General features: G+C 36.9%; 1 protein-coding gene across 2 annotated transcripts; it reads left to right on the top strand.

The window, feature by feature from the left end:
* The first annotated feature begins 16,033 nt into the window (after positions 1 to 16,033).
* Positions 16,034 to 20,231, top strand: LOC103425565 (uncharacterized). 2 transcript variants are annotated; one of them, XM_008363658.4, is made up of 7 exons: positions 16,034 to 16,593; positions 16,903 to 17,016; positions 17,111 to 17,269; positions 17,886 to 18,047; positions 18,163 to 18,279; positions 19,258 to 19,368; positions 19,486 to 20,231. In XM_008363658.4, exons 1-7 carry the CDS (start codon positions 16,231 to 16,233, stop codon positions 19,966 to 19,968), a joined length of 1,509 nt encoding a protein of 502 aa, XP_008361880.1. In that variant the 5' UTR covers positions 16,034 to 16,230; the 3' UTR covers positions 19,969 to 20,231. The 2 variants fall into 2 exon arrangements, with proteins under 2 accessions (XP_008361880.1, XP_028955796.1); XM_029099963.2 differs by having other exon boundaries at positions 19,258 to 19,380.
* The last annotated feature ends 5,991 nt before the right edge of the window (positions 20,232 to 26,222 follow it).

Here is a 26,222-nt window from a genome sequence, read left to right as displayed (position 1 = left end):
GCATGGGGTTTTGATGTAAAGTAAATTCAATTTAAATGCAAGTTAAAATACTTATTCTGCCATATCGGTTAACCTTGGTCTTCAACTTTCAAATTATGTTAAATTATCTGTGTTTGCCTCTGTGTGTGTGTGTGTGTGTTTTTTTTTTTTTTAAATTGGTTGAACTAAGATGTATATTTTCTAAATTAATCTAATTGAAAATGCATAACAGAATAAGAACTTGTAGAAGTGCGCGGGCCAATTTTCTAATGTTAACAATAGCGAATCAAATTTAGATTCAAATAAAATATGATCTATTCAGAGACTGATTTATAAATGGAATAGTATTTACTATTTGCTAACAATTGAAAAACTAATTCCGAGCTTAATATTGTTTTAAAACAAAATTAATTATATACAGATAGATTTCTTTTGTATTGGTGCAAAGATATATTTGTATTAAGACTTGATGGAATATAATTTGCTATCGAACTACTTATTCACGAGATTTAAACTTAAGATATATCACTTACAAATTGAGAACAAATATAATTAAACCATAATTTAATTTTTAAAAAAACCACCTATTCTCCTTTAAATTTGAAAGACTATGAATTGAAAAGAAACACTCTAACTACTAACTAATGAGCAAAGATATGCAAAATAAATATTTTTTTTAGCATTTTTTTTAAAAGAAAATGGGGACAATGGGTGCAAGCCATGACTATTCATCCATTTTGGAGGCCGAAAAGATTCACAGAGGCATTTTAGCCTCCCCTGGTCACAGTTAAATGGACTCATGAACTTGGAGTCTCGAACTCGGGACCTCCCAGTTTTTTGTATTTTGAAAGCCGAAATTCGTGCCCTTCCTATAAAAACCCGTCCCAATAATTATGGAACAAAAAAAGGTATTTTTATATTTTCTTAAGTTTGGGGATATTTTTCCTTTTAAAAATGGTTTTTGGGTTTTAAATGGTGAGCCCAAAGGGCCCACCCCCTGATTTGTTTCCCTGGTCCCCTTTCATCGGCTGCCACGTGGCAATCTCCTTGAGCTATCTCTCTTTCCTTCTCTCTTTTCCCCGAGTTCTCTCCTTCATCTCTCTTTCGAACAACATACACACGCACGCATACCACCCACCTTTCGCAGCCTCCATGAATCCATCACCCTTTAGACTCCCTCGTCAGGATCTCCAACTCGTCGAAGTCTCTCTATTCTCTCTCAATTTTCTCTTTCTCTCATTTAACTCTCTCCCATATTTTCTCCCTCTTGAGCTCATCTATCTATCTCAGACCTCTTTCACGATTGACACCTACACACACACCTAGTCACCCCCACACCTAAGGAGACTCCGATGATGACATCACCACACCACCGTGCCACACAATCTCTCTCCCTTCGTCTTTGTGGAGCACAGGAACTCCGGCGAGATTCTTCATCTTTTCGACGAGTGGTAAGCCTCAGAACCTTTGAAATCTCTTCGTCTTTGTCCTTGTGGTCAAATTCTAACATAGGTTATGTTGTTGGGACGACGAATCTGCACGGAGACACCATGGGTGTGCTAAAACTAAGCTCCGGCGATCCTATGGGTGTCGAGAGGAAATCCGGCCACCTTCGGGCCTTTTCACGACCTTGGGAAGGTAACCATTCTCTCTCTCTCTCTCTCTCTCTCTCTTTCTCTCTCTCTCTCTCTCTCTCTCTCTCTCTTTCTCTCTTGTACCATCTTTTTCGTAGGTAGATCGGAGAGTAGGTAGTGGTCCTTGCCATCGACCGGAGCTGGGGAAAGCTCCGGTGACCTCCATGCCAAGAAACCAGGCCTTTTCTCAAAACCACGGACCTTAGGCCCTTTAAGCACCAACCCAACCCTTTTTTGTTTAGTTTTTAATTTATTTCTTTCTTTCTTTTTCAAACAAAAGGCCCTTTGGGCCATTCTTTTTAAAAACCCAGACTCGTGTGCCCTAAAGACCCAAGCCTTTAAAGGCTTAAGGCATTCGGGCCGTCTTTCTCTCTTTAGGCCCTTGGCCTTGAGGCCGGGCCTTAAGCCCACTTCCCAAAACCCACTAACCCAGCCCACCTAATTACCTAAACCTTAAACCCTAACTCATTATAGGGAATATTCTATTGACTTTTACGAAATTTAACTATGATCCTTCTTTAGGATAATTCGAGGTCCCGAACCCGTTTTCGACGTCCGTTTCCCCAAATTTAATTGTTATAATATAGTTGTATTAATTCGACCATTTATGTGCTTAAGGGCAATTATTGATGACATTTCCGTGTTCGCTAGTTTGCGTGGCTCTTTGGCGGCTAAGTCCCACTTTAAAAATGCATGTTTTAATAGTAGAAATGCATACATGGAAAAGCATGATTTAACAATTATGTTCTATGAAACGCTTTGAGATAACATGCTAATTGAGGCTATTTTGAATTATTACTATTTTTCTTATAACCCGTGTTCTTATAGAATATCTAATGGATGACGATATGATATTTAGAACATATTTAGAACACCTCTTTATAATATAGATGATGGATGACTTTATACTATGAAGTTGTTTTTTAATATACGTATGTTCAGTGGTTTTGTACTTACTTAGTGGTCCCTATTCCGCTACGAGACAAAGGGATAGATTCCAGTCCTTCCTGGGCGACGGTTATGGTGCTGACATAGGGCCTGAAGTGTTTTTCCTCTGGCTATTAGCCCAGGGATGGGGAGCCGGCATGGGGCCCAAGGGTAATTTCCTCTGATTGTTTGCTTAGAGATTGGGAGCTGGCATGGGGCCTGGAGAATTATCGGACATTTACTAGTGATTATCATATATACGAGTTATGATTTGAGACATTGCATGGCATGCTAGGTTTCGGAAAACCTATGTTTATCATGATATATATGTGTTTTCATAAAACCTGGGGGTTGGTATGTTGATAACTGTTTTATTATATATATATATATATATATCAACTTGGTCCACTGATGTTTGTTTTGCGCCCCCTTCAAGACGTAGAATCAAGGCATACAATCTTGGCGTCCAGACACTTCCGTATCGGCATCTTCCAGTCCTCTTGGTGTAGGATCCATCTTTTGTTTCATTCAATTTTGTATGATTTCTTTTAGTGTTCTAGTTAGTTGTCCTTAAATGCATATTCATTATTCTTTTATATTTATAAGTCCAGGGCAGGCCCAGGCCCAGTGCAGGCAGGGAGACCGTCCAGGGCCCAACAAAATTAGGGGCACCAAAATTATTAGGGTGGTATATTTATATATGTTTTTATAAGAGTATAAATTTATAAAATTTGGTTCAAGGACACATAAATTTAACTAGAAGTGGTGGTTTATCATTTGAAAATAATGAAGAGGTCTTGGGTTCAAAATACCATGTGTGCTTATTTACTTTCCATTTTTTACTAATTTCTTTTCATAAGAGTATAAATTTATAAAATTTGGTTAAAAGATCAAGAAGTTTAATTATAAACAATGAATTTTGTTGTTTAAAATTAACAAGAGGTCCTAAGTTCGAAATGCTATGTGCATGTTTATTCTTTTCAATTTTTACAAATTTTTGTTTGGTTGTTAACTTATTTTTAGTTACTATCTAGTAACTATGCGGGTTGTTATTTTTAAATATTCGTTTTAATTCAAGTCTAATTTTCAACAAATACCAAATTTGCAAATTATATAACGTGTCATCAAAATGTTTAATTTAGTGCCCACTCATTAATAATACATATCAATTAAAGACTCGAAAACATCATTATTTTTTAATCTCATATTGACAAGGTTAGTAAATAAGAAAAAAAACACATCACGATTTATTCAAAAACACATTCAAAGTTCAGATGAAAAGCAAAATTCATCATCTATCTACTTGTAAGCCCGAAGTTTTTTTGTTTCCCTCTCTCAATACAAAATAAAGTAGTCTTTCTGTGTTTCTAAATTATTGAGTTTGAAGTGTTTTTCTAAGTATAATTTTATCGATGTCTTACGTGTGAAAATAAATAATTTTCTTACATGAAGTTAGGGCTTTTTTTTTACGCCACCCCGAGCCTAAAAAATCTCGGGACCGGCCTTGTATAAGTCTTATTTATCTTTTGTTTTCAGTATTTGCTCAATAAATGGCTTTCGTCACCCTCGGGTGTCGGCCAGCATGTGCATATCCTGGTATTCGGGGAATATCGGGATCGCGACATGTCAGATTGGTATCAGAGCATGGTTTGTTCAGAGCATACTTAGGATCTTCACTTACTATAGTAGTGTGTCTGTCATGATGTCATTTGGATGTCACGACTTCTGGATTTAGTGCCATTCGGCGCAGTTGTGCAAACATTTCCCCATTTTAATTATCAGCTTCTGGTTGAAATACAAAAATTTGTGTCCAGATTGTGCCTCAGTAGTGATGAAGTGGATTGTTGGATAACTTTCAAATTAGATCGATTCTCCACAACATGCGTTCCCTAGGAATTGCTAGCGAAGTTGGATTTACATAAGAGCATTGGGAAACGGAAAAACCTAAATGGTTTGAATTTGGAAGATTTGAAGCAGTGTTGTACTTTGCGACATGCGTTCCCTAGGAATGGCGAGCAGAGTCATATCTTAGTGTCAACTACTTGAAACATTCGAAGTGCGTGTTAGAGAAAGCGAGTAAGCGCTAGTTGTTACGACGTTTAGTAAATGGTAATTGGTGGGATCGAACCAATGTTCTCGGACTCATTACCACTGAAGAAATTCATGTAGATCGTTAAAACAATTCTCGGCAAGTGTTTTATCGATAACCCTCTTGCTTACCCTAAAAATGAAGTCAAGTTCTTTAACCTTTGATCGTCAGCTTCACACTAAATCCTTCGAGCGTTGACTTCGTTTACATTAAATACTTTTCTTGGGAAACTCCTCGAAAGCAGACGATATTCTCATCAATTTTCCAATGAGAGTTACGATTCTTATTGTTGTTGTAGTTAGACTTAGATGATGAAGATCCAATCTTGTTTGGATAAACGACCTTCTTGAATTTCACCTAAGTCTGGTACTCAGTGGTAAACCTTAGCTCATTGTTCACGTACGTTTCGATAGAAGTGAACTTAGCCTCTTGCTTGTAGCTTAACTAACCTCTTGCTTGTAGCTCAACTAACCAGTGCTTTTGTCCACTAATTATTCAGCCTTGTAATTTTTAGTGTAATGGCTTGAGACTCCACCATATTCATCATTGTACAAAGATCAAACTTTACTCTAAACTTCTCTGAACTCATTGAGCTTTGGTTTGCTCAAGAGCATCACTTTAAGGTAGCCAATCGTGTCACTGCATACATACATAGGCTGTTTTATATCTTTCTTCTTTGTCATTATGTTGTTTCAAATGTTCTATGTTTAATTTTTGAACTTTGAATCAGCTTTCACAAAGTATTGGGAATTACGAAATGTCTATAGCCTCATCAAATATTATTAGCAATTTTTTAACTATTCTTTGAGCTTAAACCTGTTTCCCTTTTGCCTAAGAAACCCGTCAACCTTATTGTGATGATTAGCCAAATAATCATAAACAGTGACTTCTATTTTTGCGTCTTTACCTTCCTTCGCTTGTTTGTTTCTCAATGTAAACTGGATCTTGCCGGAACATTACACGTAGGGTGTATAAAAATAAAAATAAAAGTAAAAAAAAGTTTGTTCTCAGCATGGTTTCTGATTCAAATCTCGATATCTTGTACTCTAGATTTTAATGGACTTGTTTTAACCCTCACATTCTTAAGTGTTCTTTCAGCCTTCTCAACATGGTTTCTTGCTTAATCAATGAGAAATTCACAATCGATCGATTCGGCGAAAGTGTGCACCCAATTCTTATCGATTTGAACATGAACGTTAGGAGCATAACCTTTTCACAAGCTTACCAGACTTACCAGAAAGAGTTCCATATAGGTGTGAAGTTAAGCTGTCTTTTGGTAAGAGATTGGTGAAGATTGTAGTGTAAGTGATCAGCTGATTGCATCACTATCTTCACGCTGAATTGAATAATCACCACTCTTTATCTTGCTACAATTTATAACCATCATATCGTACTCTGGTAGACCTTTTCGATGATGTGATGTGTTCGCCTCAACGCAGCTTTCCACTACCTCGCACCAAGATCCTTCGGTTCGTGAAACACATAAGCGTGAGGTTTGAGCGATCTTTTAGTAAGAGTTGGTTGAAGGTTTTAGTACTGAAGGTTAGCGGATTGTATCACCATCTTGCTATAATTCATAGGCATCACATCGTTTCTCTTCCAACGATATATGTTCGTCTCAACGCATATTTTCACTGCTTCATTCAAAGACTCTTTTGTTTGTGAGTATGTGGTTGTCGAAACACTTCTAGTTGTTTGGTGCACTCTGGAATGGCACCACAGAGCGGTCGAGGAGAGAATCAAAAGATCTTTACACTTCTCTCGAAATGTGTGTGCTCTCTTTGGTTTTTAAGTTGATTATTTGCGAATCCTTCTTCTTTCCACCAACTTTAACCTTGTTTGACTAGAAATCTGCAACTAAGCAAAAATGGAGAGGTGGATTAAGCACTACAACAATTCCGAAGAGATATTGCTTGTTGGCAAATGTGACTTCTCATTTTCTGCTTGCTTGGCTTGAGCTTTTGGGTCTACTGCTAACATGGTAGCCACTTCTCTTGAATCCCAAGGTATAGTTTTCAAATGGGTTCTTTATTGGTGAAACTCTAGAGTAGTTGGTCATATTTGGAAGAACTTAGAAGGATTGGATGCTTGGTGCCGGATAGAGTTTTACGACGACAATTTCTGTTTTGTTCGGTTTGAGTATGGCACTTTTTACGCCATGGTTCGAGAGTTTTCTATAGGCAACACTGGTTGGTAGAGGAGTATTGTGAACTGGTATTCGGAGGATCGAATTTACAATGTGTGAAATTGTGCACCCTCAAGAAATTACTGTTTGCTTGTCGAGACAACAAATGTGTGATCGATATCGCGTGCGGCCAACTGTTGTATTGATAACTTATTTGTTGGGTTTGTTAAGCAAGTGGGCAAGAAAACTCATCTACAACAGCTGTTACAGATTTACAATTGTTAGGGCTTGACCTAAAGACACATTTGTTCTCGGAGTATGTAACGTTCGTATGCTTGGGCGAGACCCACTCTCATTTTTCAGTTTTGGTTTTCAGTATAAGTATTTTAACTTCCTTTATTTTAGTTATTTGTTTTTGATGTTACAAATGTATTGGGGAAAGTATTTTTGTTTTCAGTTTTAAGTTCAGTACAAGTTTTCGACCTATATGTTATTACTTATCTATTTTGACGTTATCGTATTTTACGTACTTACTTTTGACCCTAAGCTATTTTATGTTTTCGACATTATATTTTTTTCTTTAAAGTATATTTTCTAATATTTCACTGATGGGGAAAGAAGGTATGAGCCTGGAGGCACAAAAGATGGAATCATTGCAACCCGATCGCGACGGTGTGGCATTTTCTCTTTTGTGCAACCGCTCTGACCTGATGTCTTCGTTACATGTGTGTATATATATATATATATATTTCTTCTTCTCCCTATTTTTGAGATTTTCAATGTAGTATGTTATTTTAAATTTCGGGACGAAATTATTTTAAAAGGGGTAGATTGTAACAACCCGTCCCAGGAATTATGGAACAAAAAACAGATATTTTTATATTTTCACTAGGTTTGGGGATATTTTTCATTTTAAAAATGGTTTTTGGGTCTTAAATGGTGAGCCCAAGGGGTTCACCCCCTGATTTATTGTCCTCGGTCCCCTCTTATCGGCTGCCACGTGGCAGTCTCCTTGAGCTCTCTCTCATTCCCTCTCTTTTTTTCCCTGAGTTCTCTCTTTCATCTCTCACCCTCGTTCTTTCATCTCTCTTTCGAACAACATACACACGCACGCAGACCACCCACCTTTCGCAGCCTCCATGAATCCAACACCATCGAGACTCCCTCGTCAGGATCTCCAACCCGTCGAAGTCTCTTTCTTTTCTCTCAGTTTTCTCTTTCTCTAATTCAACTCTCTCCCATCTTCTCTCCACCTCGAGCTCATCTCTCTATCTCATACTCTTTCTCGATTGACACCCACACACACCAGTCACCCCCACACCCAAGGAGACTCTAATGATGACACCACCACGCCACCATGCCACACACTCTCTCTCCCTTCGTTTTTGTGGAGCATAGGAACTCCGGCGAGATTCCTCGTCTTTTCGACGAGTGGTAAGCCTCGGAACCTTTCAAATCCCTTCGTCTTTGTCCTTATGGTCAAATTCTAACCTAGGTTGTGTTGTTGGGACGACGAGCTTCATGGAGACACCACGGGTGTGCTAAACCCAAGCTTTGGCGATCCCGTGGGTGTCGAGAGGAAATTCGGCCACTTTCGCCTTTCACGACCTTGGGAAGGCAACCACTATCTCTCTCTCTTATACCTTCTTTTTCGTAGGTAGATTGGAGAGTAGGTGGTGGTCCTTGCCGTAGACCAGAGCTGGGGACAGCTCCGACGACCTTCACACCAAGAAACCAGGCCCTCGGGCCTTTTCTCAAACCATAGACCTTAGGCCCTTTAAGCACCAACCCAACCCTTTTTAGTTTAGTTTTTAATTTATTTCTTTCTTTCTTTTTCAAACAAAAGGCCATTTGGGCCATTCCTTTTAAAAACCCAAACCCGTGTGCCCTAAAGACCCAAGCCTTTAAAGGCTTAAGGCCTTCGGGCCGTCTTTATCTCCTTAGACCCTTGGCCTTGGGGTCGGGCCTTAAGCCCACTTCCCAAAACCCATTTTTTAAACCCTCTAACCCAGCCCACCTAATTACCTTTATGGAGAATATTTCGTCAAGGAATATTCTCTGGAATATTCTATTGACTTTTACGAAATTTAACCGAGACCTTTCTTAAAGTAATTCGACATCCTGAACCCGTTTTCGACGTCCGTTTCCCCAAATTCAATTGTTATAATATAGTTGTATTAATTGGACCCTTTATGTGCTTAGGGGCAATTATTGATAACGTTTCCGTGTTCGCTAGTTTGCGTGGCTCTTCGGCGGCTAAGTCCCCTTTCAAAAATGCATGTTTTAATAGTATAAATGCATACATGGAAAAACATGATTTAACAATTATGTTCTATGAAACGCTTTAAGATAACATGCTTATTAAGGCTATTTTGAATTATTACTATTTAACTTATAACCCGTGTTCTTATAGAATATCTGATGGATGGCGACATGATATTTAGAACATGTTTATAACACCTCTTTATAGTATAGATGATGGATGACTTTATATTATGAAGTTGTTTTTCAATATATATATGTTCAATAGTTTTGTACTTACCTAGTGGTCCCTATTCCGCTACGGGATGAATGGATAGATTCTGGTTCATCTCGGGCGATAGTTATGGTGTTGGCATAGGGCATGAAGTGTTTTTCCTCTAGCTATTAGCGCAGGGATGGGGAGCCGGCATGGGGCCTGGATGTAGTTTTCCTCTGACTGTTTGCTCAAAGACGGGAAGCCGGCATAGGGCCTAGAGAGTTATCGGACATTCACTAGTGATTATTATATATACAAGTTATAATTTGAGACATTGCACGGCATGCTAGGTTTCGGAAAACCTATGTTTGTCATGATATATATGTGTTTTCATAAAACCTCGGGGTTAGTAGTATGTTGATAACTGTTTTATTATATATATATATATATATATATATATACCAACTTTGTCCACTCATGTTTGTTTTGCGCCCCCTTCAGGACTTAAAATCGAGACATACAATCCTGGCGTCCAGACATTTCCACATCGGCATCTTCGAGTCCTCTCGGTGTAGGAGCCATCTTTTGTTTCATTCAATTTTATATTATTTCTTTTAGTATTCTAGTTAGTTGTATGCCTTGAACACGTTCCTTAAATGCATATTCATTATTCTTTTATATTTATAAGTCTTATCTATCTCTTGTTTTCAGTTTTTGCACTTAATAAATGGTTTTCGTCACCCTTGGATGTCGGCCAGCACGTGCCTATCCTGGTATTCGGGGAATATCAGGATTGGGGCGTGTCACTTCCCATTGGGCCACTGGTTGTGGTTCATTTTTTTAGCATATTAATGAACGGAAAATTCTGCCACTTAGTACTACGGTTAAGTGGTATTCCTCTTCACTTATAAGTGAGAGGTCTTAGGTTCGAATCTCGCCAAAGGCGAATTTGAACTATATTATTGCTAGATTGTTGTAAGACCCTATTCTACTGTAGATAATATTGTTTGTTCAAAAAAAAAAACAGGAAATTTCCATTAGAAAAATATAATATTGCAATTCACTCTTGCACTGCAAGTGCATTTTCTGTTTAAGAAAAGAAAGAAAGAAAAAAAGAGCTTTAATGAAAATGGCTTCTATAAACTTTTTATTAACAAAAAATCATCCATTAACTTTATTTAATAAATGGAGCTTAAATTTTAATAGAAATGACTTAAGTTTTAAATAAAAAAGGACAAAAGTTTAACATAATAATTCAAAAAACAAAAAATCAAAAACAAAATTTGACGCGCGCGTCACATCACTCAGTCACGCATACTTTCCTCACTCTCTCTTTCTCCCTCCACCGTTATTAGCTCATCTCTCTCTCTCTCCTCTTTCACATATTCCCATCAAATTTCTCTCTCGTCTAACCTCACCCATTCACATCTACTTTTTTTATTTTCTCTCATCTCTCATGTCACTCTACTATCACTCCATAAATATTACAATTTTTACTTTTTATTTTATTGTATGTTTATTTGACGATTGTTTCATAATTTTTTTTGGAACAAACTAAGTAATAATATTACAAGACAAAATATAAAGAAAATTTTTCATTTTTCAGTTTGATAAACAATGCTTATTTTAATTTCGAAATAGTGATTTTATCTTTAGTTTGGACAATTTTTTAAGTTTGTGTCATTTCATGTTAACACTAGTTATTTGTACAACTGAATATTGATTATTTCTATAAAACTATTTCTCAAACCAAATAATGACTAACTCTTAAACCGAACACTAGTACTATCACTATTTCTTAAACTAAACACTGATTATTTCATAAACTGAATACTGACTATTTCTTAAACTGAACACTAATACTATCACTATTTTATAAACTAAACATTAACTATTTCTTAAACTGAACACTAATACTATCACTATTTTATAAACTAAACATTAACTATTTCTTAAACCGAACACTATTACTATCACTAATTCGTAAACAAGTACTATCACCATTTCGTAAATTAAACACTAACTATTTCTTAAACAGAACACTGATACTATCGCTATTTCGTAAACAAAACACTAACTATTTCTTAAATCAAACACTAGTATTATCACTATTTCCTAAACTGAAAACTGACCATTTCTTAAACTGAACACTAATATTATCACTATTTCGTAAACTGAACATTGACTATTTTTTAAACTAAACACTAATATTATCACTATTTTGTAAACTAAACACTAACTATTTCTTAAATTGAACACTAGTACTATCACTATTTCATCAACCATGGCAGAGAAAACAATGGACAATAGACAAAGCTCAACTGGAAAATGCACACTAGCATCTATGGTTTTGGGGGCCAAGAAAATAGTGGCCAATGGTTTGAAAAATAAACTTGGAAAATGTTTGTCATCAACATTAACTAGATACAAATGATTAGTTGTGTTTTTTGATTAGTTGTTATTCTGATTAATGGATGAGCTGTGAACATTCTAACAATGAATACCCAAATAATTATTCTATACACGAGAATGTCGTCAAAAGTATTATAACGGTCGAATCTCTTCAGGAAGTGTCATCCAAAACAATTAGTCATTTAAGTTTGAAGAGAGCAAGTCTTTCTTTAATTTTAGGAAAGATGAGAGCCTATTCCATTCTCACAAGAAGTTCAAATAGGAAATCATCAGTTAAGATTATTATGGGGGATAGTTTATTACATTTTTGTTGAAAATGGTGAGAGCGGGAACATGAGGGGAGCATTGAAAGTACTAACTATCATCATTAAAGCTCCTAAACATGAAATAAAGAAAGAGGAAAGAGGCACGTGGGGCTATGAGGCTAGGGTTTGAAGCTATTAAAGAAAATAATAATAAAAGGTGTGGATTGCTGCAATATATATGGTAAGTTTACAGAATTTGCAATGCACGCGCTCTTATGAGGTTATTTTTTGTATTTTATTATTTTCTTTTTTTTGTTTTTATCATTAAATAAAATTATAGGGTGATTTTTGGTTAAAATGCAAACTTTTAAAGCCCTATGATCATCTTCAACCCTTGGGCTAAAAGTCAAAATTTTTAGCTTGGAAAATTTAGCTTTTAGCCCAGAAACAGCTTTTCTGTTCTAACCATTCTGACCTAAAATTTTAGCCCAAGATTATTAAAGAATGAACTTAGGTTTTTTTTTTTTCTTAAACGAACTTCAAAAAAAAAATTATGTAGACTATTGTAAATTAATTTTATGAACATTTTAATTTAAAAATATTTAAATTCCGAAAAATATTGAAAAATCACTAAATCTTTTCACATAGCAAGCCTTCAACTTTCACCAAACTTTCAACTTTCCTCTTTTATATAAACACAGGTCCAATATCAGTTGATCACACAATCTTTCAACCTTTAATCATCCTCTATATTCACCAATCTTTCAACTTTCAAAGTGTTTTTGTTTCCTAAAAATCCTCAATATCTCATCAATGGATAATAGAAGAAGGCGTAACAGGGTAATGCAGATGGCACAATACTAAGCAAGGCTTGACATTGAGGATGCTGAAATCTAGCCATCGTGGTTATGTCACGAGACGTTCATTTGTGCAACATGATAGAGAAGAGTGTCATGATCGAATGATGAAGGATTATTTCATCAAGCGTCCGAGATTTCCTGCTCATGATTTTCAAAGGCGGTTTCGGGTGAGGAGAGAGCTTTTTGAAAGCATATTGAACGCAGTTGCAATCATGACCACTACTTTGCGAGGAAGATAGATGTCGTAGGCCAACAAAGTTTATCACCTCATCAGAAGCTCACATCTGCATTTTGAATGCTAGCTAATGGGTGCTCTGCAAACTCAACTGACGAGTATTGCCGACTTGCAGAGACTACTGCTATTGAGAACCTGAAGTGTTTATGTCAGGCAATTCAAGCCATATATGGAGCCACATACCTCTGCAAGCCAAATTGTGAAGACTTGAAAAGGCTTCTACGCAAGGTAGACAAAAAAGGCTTCCCTGGCATGATAGGAAGTCTCGATTGTATGCATTGGGAGTGGAAGAATTGTCTTACTGCTTGGGCTAGCCAATTTAAGGGTCGTCATAACAAGCTAACCATCATGCTCAAGGCTGTGGCATCTTACGACACATGGATTTGGCATGCATTCTTCGACGCTTCTAGATCAAACAATGATATCAACATTCTTTGGTCTTCTCCTCTATTCGATGATGCTGTCAATAGATAGGCATCAGAATTTTGGTACAAGGTAAATGGTAATAGGTATGAGCTAGGTTACTACATAACTGATGGTATTTATCCTAGTTGGTCTACCTTTGTCAAAAGTTTTTCTCATCCCGATAGTGCAAAGAAGTAATTATTTTCACAGAGGCAAGAATCTTACAAGAAGGATGTGGAAAGAGCGTTTGGGATCCTACAAGCTCGATGAGCCATTGCAAGAGTCTTCAAATAAAGATGTGGATGATGAATAGAGGTCTTCAGTATGCCAAAGTTGTGCAGACTCTCTAACAATGGCCCATCGAGCTTATATGATCCCAAACGCTCTTTCCACATCCTTCTTATAAGACTCTTGTTTCTGCGAAAATAATTTCTTCTTTGCACTAACGGGATGAGAAAAACTTTTAACAAAGGTAGACCAACTAGGATAAATACCATCAGTTAGGTAGTGACCTATCTTATACCTATTACCATTTACCTTGTACAGAAATTCTGGTGCCCATCCATTGACAACATCATCGAACAGAGAAGAAAACCAAAGAACATTGATATCATTGTTTGATCCAAGAGCGCTAAAGAATGCATGCCAAATCCATGTGTCGTAAGATGCGCACAGCCTTGAGCACGATAGTTGGCTTGTTATGACGGCCGTTGAATTGGTTAGCCCAAGCAGTAGGTTAATTTTTCCACTCCCAATGCATACAATCGAGACTTCCTATCATGCCAGGGAAACCTCTTTTGTCTGCCTTGCGTAGAAGCCTATTCTCTTCACAATTTGGCTTGTGAAGGTATGTGGCTCCATATATGCTTGAATTGTCTGACAGAAGCGCTTCAGGTTCTCAATAACAGTAGTCTCTGCAAGTCGGCAATACTCATCAGTTGAGTCTACAGAGCACCCATTAGCTAGCATCCGAAATGCAGATGTGAGTTTCTGATGAGATGATAGACTTTGTCGACCTATGACATCTATCTTCCTCGCAAAGTAGTGGTCATGATTGACAACTGCATTCAATATGCTTTCAAAAAGCTCTCTCCTCATCCGAAATCGCCTCCGAAAATCATGAGCAGGAAATCTCGAACGCTTAATGAAATAATCTTTCATCATTCAGTCATGACACTCTTCTCTATCACGCTGCACAAATAAACATCTTGTGACAGAACCACAATGGCTAGATTCGGCATGCTACTCATATTGCATAAGCAAGTTTGCAAGTTCAACTTCGGCTTTGATCATTTCAGCATCCTCAATGTCAAGCCTTGCTTGGTATTGTGCCATCTGTATTGCCCTGCTACGCATTCTTCTATCACCCATCAAGAGATATTGAAGATTTTTAGGAAACAAAAACACTTTTAAAGTTGAAAGATTGGTGAATATAGAGGATGAAGGTTGAAGATTGTGTGATCAACCGATATTGAACTTGTGTTTATATAGAGGATGAAAATTTTGGTGAAAGTTGAAAGTTTGGTGAAAGTTGAACAGTTGGTGAAAGTTGAAAATTTGATGAAAGTTGAAGGCTTGCTTTGTGGAAAGATTTAGTAATTTTTCAATATTTATCAGAATTTAAATATTTTTAGATTAAAATGTTCATAAAATTAATTTACGATAATCTACATAATTTTTTTTTTTAAAAAGTTAATTCAAGAAAAAAATTAGCCTAAGTTCATTCTTTAATAATCCATGACTAAAATTTTAGGCCATAAAAGTTGAAGCAAAAAAATTATTTCTAAGTTAAAAACTAAATTTTCCAGACTAAAAAATTTAGGCCCTGTTTGGCACACCGTATAAAACACCGGATAGTACTAATAATACGGTGTACAGTGTTTGGTGCCGTTTGGATTAAATAAGCACCGGATTAAATAATCCTGGCCCACCTTTTTTACCCGGTGTATACCTGCTTCCTAATCCCATCCAATTTCTCCGTATAACTTAGTCGGCCTCCTGCTCGTTCTCGCTCTCCGCTCGTTCTCACTCTCGCTCTCTGCTCCTTCTCACTCTCGCTCTCCGCTCTTTCTGCCATCGCCTACAACTGGCAGGTGAGGAACCTGGGAACTTTGGATCAGGAGATTGTGAAGGTAGCAAGAAATTTGGACTTAGAATTGCAGGGCTTTACCCCGAAGGGAACCCTTCCAGAAATTCTCAGAGGCCAAGGCTGAGCCCAGGCCAGTGAGGGGGTTTGGCATTCTTTTGCAGTCGGGGAAGGAGAAGAAGAAGAGAGAGAGGGAAGGAGTTTGGGGGTGCGGCGGAGAGATCTGGGTTTCATTATTTGGGATTCTTTTGTTCTGTAGTCGGGGAAGAAGAAGGGAGAGAGGGAGGGAGTTTGGGGGTGCGGCGGAGAGATATGGGTTTCATTTTATTTTTTTTTAAGTTTAATTTTATTTTAAGTTTTCTTCCTATCCGATATAATATCAAACACTGTATAAATAATACGGTTATTAATCCGATACTGCACCAAACGCCCGACTAATTTAGTTAGTACTGTCCGATGAGTATTTATCATATCCGACAGATATAGTCAGTACAGTCCGAGCTGTCAAACGGGAGCTTAGTTTTTAGCCAAGGATAGAGATGGTCTACATAAAGGAAAGCGCCTCCTCTTTAGAAGTCGCGTCATCATCGGAGCGTCCAAGTCCAATCACAACCGTCCATTAGAAACTTCAGAATCTCCACCGAGAGCCGCAATCCAGTGGGAAACCCTAGCTTCCCAGTTGAATCAAAATTAAAAAACACGCCCACCTCTTTAGCTTTGACAGTCGCGAGTCCTCAGAAATTAGGGTTAGGGCTTCAGATTTGGGAAGAAGAACATGGGCAAGAGGGAGAGGCAAAAGGCCAAGCTTGATCGGGACGAAGTGAGCGAAGAAGAACGAGAATTAACTAATCAAAACCCTTCGAAATCTGCTGCCGAACAGAGCAGCAGCGACGACGATGAGGCCAACGAAGATATCAGCCTCAAAATCGTCGAGAAAGCTTTGTTAATGCGCGCGGCGAAGTTGGCATCCGATAACAACGCCGCCGTGTCGGGCGAGCCGAGTGGCGGTTTGGTTGAACTCCCATCTTCGTCTTCTTCGCAGGAAGCTGAAGTTGCGGCTGCAGGTTTGGAGACTAAGAAGGTAAGGAGGAAGCAGAGGAAGAAGAATATTAAGAAGATGAAGATTGAAGATCAAGCTGTGAGTGATTTTCGTCTTTTACTCTGTTTGTTTCTAGGAAAACTTGATTGTTTGAGGTATTCCATAATATTCTTCATCGGCATTAATCTTAATTATTTTCACTATACAATTTTGTTAATTGTGATTAAAGAAATAATGGGATTGAATTGGAGGGTTTGATTTTAAACCTGAGAAGGTGCTTAGACTTTATTGCTTAATTTTGTTTTCGGTTTCCTCTCATTTTCTGGCGTAAACGGATTAATCTTTGCTTGACAAGAGGGTGAAAGAGCTGTTTACGTATGACTGTTTTGCATCCCGTTATTTGTTTAGGTTGTTGCAAAAGAGGAAGAGAAGATAGAGGAAGCTAATGCTGTAGATTTGGCTGAGGCTAAGCAACTGGAAAATGTTGAGTTTACCGACAATGTTGTGCTGCGGAAACTTCTTGTGAGTTCAAATGTTTGCTTTGAAATGCCCCTTCGAAAATGAAAATCTATATGAAGAACTTAGAATGGTGCCTATCTTATTTCTATTATATCAGCGGGGACCAAGGTATTTTGATCCTCCAGATTGTAGCTGGGGAGCATGCTTTAACTGTGGCGAAGAAGGTCATGCGGCAGTGAATTGTACCGTAGCTAAGCGAAAGAAGCCATGCTTTGTTTGTGGCAGTTTGGAGCACAATGCAAAACACTGCAGAAAGGTTAGTTGGAAGAGAAACACAATTTTAAGTTGACTCTTTTACTTTCTGAAAATAATCGTCAAAATAATCTGGAGAATTAGTTGAATTGACCCCATTCTCTAAGTCTTAATTACTACATGTTTATTAGTCCGGAGGGTGGTGGGGCTTCAGCCACTTGTATTATGTTGACATGCAAGATTTAAATTGATTCCTTCTCTTACTTGTTTTTCGCTTTTCTGGAAGGATTGAGAACTTTCTTTTGGCAATGAATAGTTATTCTTCCCTTGATTTCTGAGAAGGATTAAGTGCTTGTTATTTTAGAAGTAGGTTGTTGGTACACATACTCTCTGCTGTTTCCAGATCATGTTTGATTAGAAAGATCCATAAATAATAAAATAGGGTTTTCCTGTTTTCTTAATGCTAGATAATGTTGAGATAGTGCCAGTCCAAATCTCATGAGTTGTTCACCAGTTTCTGCATGCCAAGTTCTTTTGTGTCATTTTATAAAGATTGTTCAATATTTCACCTGTTTTTCTTCTTAGTTTGCCCTGTTCTCATTGAGTGCTCTATCAGAGGGTTCTTATGCATCCTTTATTTTTGTGGGGCCTCTTATGGTACCTGATTTAAATCTCAATAGGGACAAGATTGCTTTATCTGCAAAAAAGGTGGACACCATGCTAAAGACTGTCCAGAAAAGCAGAATGGTGGCTTATTGAAATCCCAAATATGTCTAAAATGTGGAGATTCTGGACATGATATGTTCTCATGCAGGAATGATTATTCAACTGATGATCTTAAGGTATCGTGAGATTTCTAAGAGTATGTTCATATGATTTATGATATGATATTGATAATAATTATATTGTTAAGCATTATGTTCAAGAGTGGTTTCTATATTTCTTTTCATGAATCAGGAAATCCAATGCTATGTCTGCAAGAGATTTGGCCATTTATGTTGTGTCAAGTATGTTGACACTAGTCCATGGGAAGTTTCCTGTTACAAATGTGGTTCAATGGGGCATACTGGTATGGTAAGTCTTGTTAAATGTTTCAAATGTTCTTTAAACTGTTTTTGCGTTTTATCTTAGTGGTTGGATGGAAAGGTGCATTAGAGGCTGCATAGATGCAAACAAGGCCCATTGTCTTGGAAGCTGCATATATATGCAAGCAAGGTCTATCGTTTTGCAATAGGGATATATTGTCCAACTCATAAACTTAGTGCTAAATTGGTCCTTTGACTCATCTAATGAATGAGAAGCACATGCTCATGTAAGGACCTTTTTCAAAGAAAAGTTTTAGATGAATGCACATGATTTGTGCTGTGAAGTGGTTTCACTGGTTTTCTTAAATATGAAAAACATCATATCATAATTTTTATTTGTTTAGGGAGTGATGTGATTTCAACAGTATGGTTTAGAAGACGATGCTTGTTGTTTTAAAAGCCTTTTGTTTATAGATGAATTCTAGAAGAAACTAAGTTTTGTTCCTGGTCTTTAAATTTTTTTGTTTTTCATCTACTTTTTTCTATCCATTTTTACTTCTTTGATTTGTCTTTCTGTTGTTAAAACTGGATATGCAATGCCTATGCATCAAATACGCTCTTTAGTTTCATACATATATCTCAGTCTGATGTTTAGTTTTTTTATTACTCATGCTTGAAATGTTGGTGAATCTAAATTTTATCAACAATAAAAATTATAATGTATTGTTATGGTTATTTTATTTCTTGCTACTTGCTTCAAGAATAGATTACATCAGATCATGTATTAGTTTGTGTTTTTTCATTTGACAATTCTTTACATGCACCAATCTCATTGAACATATTTATCAATTATATCTTGTAATTTATTGGGAGATGTTATGTTACACAATCATATTCTGTTATTAAAAATTGTAGTTTCCTGCCTGTGTCCAGAAGAGGGTTCGCATTCTATTTTTCTGCTTCCATTTCACCGAAACGCCCTTCCTTTTTTTACTTTTGTCTAAGAAAGGGGATTCTGTACATGCAGGCATGTGTAAGCTTACGTGGTGGGGAAACCACTGGTTTTGGAACGCCTCGGTTATGCTACAAGTGTGGTGAAGGTGGTCATATTGCTCGTGAATGCGCAAGTTTGGTCAATGTAACTCTCAGTGTACACCTCCCAGAATTAGTTTTTAGTGAAATTTTCTTCACTGTCGATTCATAGTGTTAGTTTACTCGTGAAAAAACTAACTGGTGTGTTTTGTGAAACTTGTAGGTTCACAAAAAAATTGGGGAATTACCTAATTTTTCTACTCCAGTTTTGAAACGTCATAAGGAAAGGAGAGACCACATGGGATTCAAGTCTGCTCCTCATGACCTAAATAAGGCCCATGAAAGGAAACAGACCCAATTTGAAGAAAGAGTTTTTACAACACCACAAAAGGCAAAACATAGAGGTGGTTGGATAATGGATGATCCAGGGGACTTCTCCCCTAGAAAAGGCAAAAAGAACAATTGGAAGTCTCCGGCAACACCATCTAGTTGGGGTCGTAGGGTTCCTAGTTTGACTGCAGGTGGTCATGCTTCAAGTTCTGGATCCTCTAAAAAGATTTGGAATGACTCCGGAAGCCCAATCTCACAAGGGTCGTCAAAGGCTTTTCAGCACAGATATTCTGCATCGAGGTTTAACAACTCTAATGGTGGTGGATTTAGAAGAAATTATGATTGGTCAGGCAATGAATATAATGGGCTTTACTAAACCCAATGGAAGGAAGCGGCCACAAAAGGGTTCGAAGTTCCATTTGTGAGTCCATAAGCCCTTTCCTGTTGTTGTAAGTATTTTCTTTTTCCTTTCCAGTGATAATGATTATTCTTCATTTCCCTAGATGTTGAGAAGTATTGTATGCTTTGGTCAAATTAAATTTTTTTTTTTAATGCTCTTTAAAAAATTTCAAGTTTTTTTTAATGCTATTTAAAATGTAGTGACCACATACCTCTTTATACAAGTTTCTTTATTTTTCATAGTTTATTTTATCAAGAAACCTTTTGTATTCTTTTAGTCCTTAATTTTTTTCTGATATGTTAATTATGCTACCCTGTTACCAGTTTATTCCTGAAATTGTCACACTAGGTTTATGGTTAGGGAGAGTGTGTGGGCAAGGATGTGAGAATGTGTTGTGTTAACATAGATAGACGGAAAATGTCAAAATATAAACAGAAGGATGTGCTATAGCAGTCTATGATGTGATGTTTTATATAGATGGACTAATGCAAGTTTATTTCGTTTTACTGGATGCTTGCACAGAACCACAATGGTAGATGAAAAGTAAAACTGGATGATCACATAATGTGACAAGAATCCGTGGAACTGGAAAATTCTTTTGCTAAACATTAGTTTTTGTCAAAAGTAAGTTCTGTTGGTTTTGAATGAAATGCATTAGACCCTTTCTGTGAGATTTTGGGAGACCAAGTTTTGAATGAATTAAGTTTAAGCAGATGTTTGACAGCATGGTGTATTAGAACTGTAGTTTACGGATTTGCAAATACTTGTCACATTAATGCTCATGAAGGGCACTTCTAATCCCGTTTATCTAACGTGTTGTGGTCCATTGGTTACTAATTGGCCTCAATCCCTTGGGACTTGGAAATCCCTCACCCAAACATACATCTAATGACAATTTTATATGCATGATTAGTCGGTAAACTGAATAAAGTTGTCTCACTTTGTTTTTGTTTTTGTTCCTCTTCAAGTGTGTTTGTACGATGCTTGTGAGCTTAACCCCACCTTAAGTTCTTCAATTTTCATTAGAATGTTCAACCAAATGATATATCTGTCTTTGCTGCCCTCAAAAGTTTGAAATTTAATTTGGTAAGAGTCTGAAATAGTACGTTTTTATTATGCTGTAATTTTCCAAATGTTGTCATTAATCTAATTAGATGAGGACCAGCATTGCTGCCTTCCCCTACCTACTGGTTGATTCAGCCTTCTTTAAATGGTAGATGAAAAAAAATCACCGGAGGTGCTGGCGGGCAAGGGCAGCACTGCAAGCATTACGTCCCTTGTCAGGGGGCTTCTCAGTTAAGACTCGTAGATGTTTCATTGTAACAATCGTTTCTTGAAAAGGCAATATGTCCTCGAGGCTGAGAGTAGCAAATTTTTTGTTTGTTATATGAACATTATAGCTTTGATCCAATTGCTTTCACTAGAGCAGAGCTCTATGGATTTGGATCCCATCCGGATCCTTACATTCTATCTGTTCATCATATATCGTGCGGTCGGAAATCATTTTTTATTTAAAGTTAAACACAGACACTACCTAAGGAAAGTTGGTTGCACGATGTACGATGAATGAATAGGATGTACGATGAATGAATAGGATGTAAGGATCATAGGATCTAGATCCGAGCTCTATATATCTTCTTCCCCTAGATTTGCAAGCTTCCACCGGATAGAATGAATTTGAACACCAATAAATTTTAAGGAAAACTAATGAAAATAGCTTGAAAACTTTGTGTTTTAACGATAAAGACAAAATAAAGGGTAAAATGTATAGTACCAAAATTGATTTTTTAGTGTAAAAATGTGAACAGTACCGAAAGTTTTTCGTAAAAGTTTCTTAAATTTTAACTCAGTAAAGTGAATTTTAACTTCATGTTTTGCTTAAGAATGAATTTGAACACACCAACTTCTTCGTTCAATCAATTTAAAAGATGGAGAAGTAGGGTGCATCAATGCATGTCATACATTTACCTTGTTATACTTTCACCTTTTATGTATCACTAGCATTTGCACAACAGCACCAAAATAGCCTCCAAACTTACTTGCACGCATGTTATATAACTTCTCACTTTACATCACACGAAAATATTTTGTTTTAATAAGATTGATCAAGTTCAGGCAATGCTTGAACTTATTGGCTGACACTATCTTGGTAAGGAAACCTGCGACATTATCGTCTGTGTGAAACTTTTTCACCAAAATCTTCTTGGAGTCCACCCAATTCTGGATTCTCTAATATCTCACTTCAACGTGTTTTGATCTTCCACCCAATTCTGGATACTCTGCTTCTATGGTCAACAAAGTTGTAATTGGTAATAGTAGTGCTCTCCAGCTAAGTGGTCCTCTTGCGCATGTAAAGACATAACCCCCTACATGGTTGGCGTCAACATATCCCAACACCCTTGCATTTTTCCTTATGCTTTCCAAACATAATCCCTTGCTGCCTTAGCAACCTTCAAGTAATGCAGAACCCGCTTGACTGCATCCTAATGTTGTTTTCCTTGATTTGCCATGTACTTGGAAAGATGTTGATTGCCTGAGCTAGGTCGGGTCGTGTGCACACAATTTCATACATCATGCACCCCACAACATTAGCATAGGGCACCTTCTGTTGGAGCAATATTAGAAAATATGAAAACAACATTATAAATACCAATGGTAATAATTATAAAGAAACTCACAACATCAATTATGTACAAAATTAATATAAACAATTAGAGAGAGAGAGAGTAAGAAATATTGATAAAGTTGAAGATTGAGGCTTGCATAAATGCAATGTCCTCAAGACAGATTTTCGCTCGTATTTTTGTGCTTGTAGTTATGTAGGTGTTCGTCTCCCAAGATTCAACAATCTATAATATGAAGTTGAAGCACTTCAATCTTCGAACTCTAGCAAACTTCATAAATTCCGTACTCTCAAGACACGGTCCAGAATTTAACAAATAAAGAATGAGATAAATAGGGTGGAGAAATCCTATAACTCGAGTAATTAATTATCCTATTTTCTACTTTCTGAAGACTAAAAAAAAAAAAAACTTGTCCTACGAATGAAGTGCTTGAGTTTATATACAACTCATGGCACCCTTTGGTAAATTATATGTGTCCATTGGTTTTAAACCATCTGACACCCCTTAGTTAGGGAATGCACCGACCCCTTTTTATTTGAAGAGGTATACTATATACACACTCTGAAAGCCACTTGATGGCACCAATTAAATTCAAACGACATAAACTTTCTAAAAAATACGGTTAACATATTTTCAATTATTAAAATTATATATATTATAATGTTTTATATTATAATATATAATTTCCAACAATCTCTCACATGAATGAAAAATTAGAAGAAATTGAGAGTGCAGGCAAACAAGAGATGCATTGAAAGATGTGCCTTTTGGACTTGAACCTACCTTAGTGAATACTTATAAGATTTACTTGGTGACGAAGTGGATGTGGAAGATCTTGAATTGTTCATTGTAGCAACAAATCGAAACAATAAGCAATACACATCACGAATCCTTATATATTACTGTTCATACAGTTGTGTACATTTTGGTCATAAACAAATCCTTGATTCATGATAGTTTTAGAGAATTTAGCCATCTCATTCTTATAGAAGTGACCCACTTCTACTCTCACATAGGTGATCACTGTTTAAGAGTAGTCTTCTATTTTCCTCTTATTTTTAAGATATCACTGTCATTAAGTATAAATATACACTTGTAACTTTTGCAGAACAACACACTTCTTCCACCATAGGAATAAAGTGTACAGTGTATTTGAATCATGCCCAACCAGTTTGCCTATTGAACTTAGAGCATGGATCTCCACTCAACTAAGTTAGGTTTCCGCCCGGCTGATTCATTAGTTATATTGGCTTTAGCCTCATTCCCCTCTATGATCAACTTACTCTCCAGTCAAACCTTTATTAATCGGTACTAATAGGTTAACAACTTATACTACATGGCTATCACAAAACTCATCCATGTTCGTTTGAGAGTAGTAGTTGTTTTCCATGAGAGTATGTTCATTCTCCCAACAACTCTATTTTGTTGTGGATTATTCTTTGAATGTGAAGTGTCTTGTGATGCTTTCCTGCTTACAGTAATCGGCAAACTCCTTACTTGTGTACTAACATATATTGTCACTTCTCAGGTACTTGATCTTTCTTCCAGTTTGATTTTCGATTTTTGTCTTCCATTCGTCGTAGCAATCTAGGGCGAGATCTCAGAAACGCTTAACAAAAGTCACAAGATCTTCCCCGTGCTTTTGACGTGTGTTTGTTGAGCTAAGTTGTCTTGACTTTTTCCTCATGTTGGAAATACTTTTTACAGAAATTGTCTACCAATTCTTCCTAGGTTAGGATAGAACCTGGCGCGAGGGTAATGTACTAAATGTAGGTACAGTCGGTTAAACTCTTCAAGAACTCCATGAGGCAAAGGTTGTAGTCACTAGCATGAGGACCCAAAGCGTCAATGAAACGACTTATATGTTCCTTAGGGCTACCTTTCTTCCCGTCAAATAGGACAAGGTTGAGAGTCTCGTATCCCATAGGGTATAGCATGTGGAGAAGGCTAATTGGATATGGTGGCTTAGGAACATACTTCCAGTCATCTGAACTCATGTGCAACTCATTTTCTAGCATGGCAATGACGTCTTCCTGAGTGACAAATGATGGTTGTTGGAACCAAATCTGCGCACCTACGTAAGCGGTAGTTGAACACAAATCCATGTAGTTTGGAATAACCTACAAAACAGTAAACAACCGTAAGCAAACCCTTGGCCCGGGGGGGGGGGGGAGGAAAGGGTGTGCCAGCCAAAAGCTTTTCGACAGTTAAGTTAATGAATGATTTGAGACTCAAGTAATAGGCAAGAGAATTCAAGTGTATAGATTGTGTTACCATAGATGAACCTTAGATATGTGTATTTATACACGTGGAAGAGATACCTTTTTAGGATAGAATCCTTATTCTAAGCCAGGAGAATTGTCACGCCCTGACCCACGAATAAAGACTATTCACAAGTTAGGGTATGAGCCATATCTTAACTATAGAAATAAATTCTACAACCAAGATATGGTGGAAAAATTAAAATTAAATTATTTGGAGCTGATTACACAATACATCTTATAACACTAGTTAACAACTTTACATACTAAACACTTGAGTTTACTACATAAAATTTATTGAATACGCAGCGGAAATAACTATAGTGTACAAATTAATTCACAACAAAAATTACAATAATTAAATTGTAACAATTCTTTCAAATGCATATATGCAAGTGAGATGGATGAATGTTCTCACATCCTCCTAATCATGTCAACACATACCTAAGGCACCCAAGCATGCACGTCCCATACCATACTTATACCACTTGGCTCCGAATACCTTAGAATATGAGTTAACTCCCATTCATCACTTAAACCCAATTTTTGTAATTAAATTCTCAATTTCCACTTTATTATCTAGGCAATTCCCCCGACGCCCAATTGTATATTCAAGCCATTCCCCCGACGTCTGATATATACAAGATTTCATTATTTTATAACCAACCAGTTGTATACCTCAAGCCCTTCCCCTGATGTTGGACGTATACAAGGTTCATTATTTTATATTCAAGGAAAACTTCAGCCCTTGACTATTCTCACAACTCAAACACTTTACACAAGTGAGCACTTGACACATCACAACTATTTTTCTTACTTTACAAGCATGTTTGTGTATATGCCATGTAACAAGGATATCAATAGTCACATGCTCTATGACATCTACAACACTAATTAAATTGTTAGTAGCCAAAATTGTATTATATTACCGATAAGATAGTATTGATAACACACAACAATCTAATTGAGAAATATTACTTTACCATTTTACTCCATCTCTTTCTAGGTGATATTGATGCATGACTCCATTTGAGTTCCATAGAGCAATTACGTTGGGTAAGCTCTCATGCATTTTCTAGGATTTGTCTCTCTTATTTTACAAGATTCTCAAGGGAAGTAAATGGAGATTTTCGATGGTTTAGTGGAGTGCTTCTCATGGCAATGATGTCAAAATGTAAATGCATAAACAACACAAGATTTAAGTGGTTCGCCAAATCGACTACATCCATTGGGGTTTGCTTTCATTGTATTTCACTTTATATGCGAAACTTACAAATACAATGAAAGATGGCTTAAAGCCTTAACAGTATGTAAAAGAAAGATAAAGAGGTAATATGAAAGGGAG

The sequence above is a fragment of the Malus domestica genome, chromosome 03 (assembly GCF_042453785.1).
Source record: "Malus domestica chromosome 03, GDT2T_hap1".
NCBI lineage: Eukaryota > Viridiplantae > Streptophyta > Magnoliopsida > Rosales > Rosaceae > Malus > Malus domestica.
Note: the sequence above shows the minus strand (reverse complement) of the source record. Positions and strands in the feature narration are given on the sequence as shown.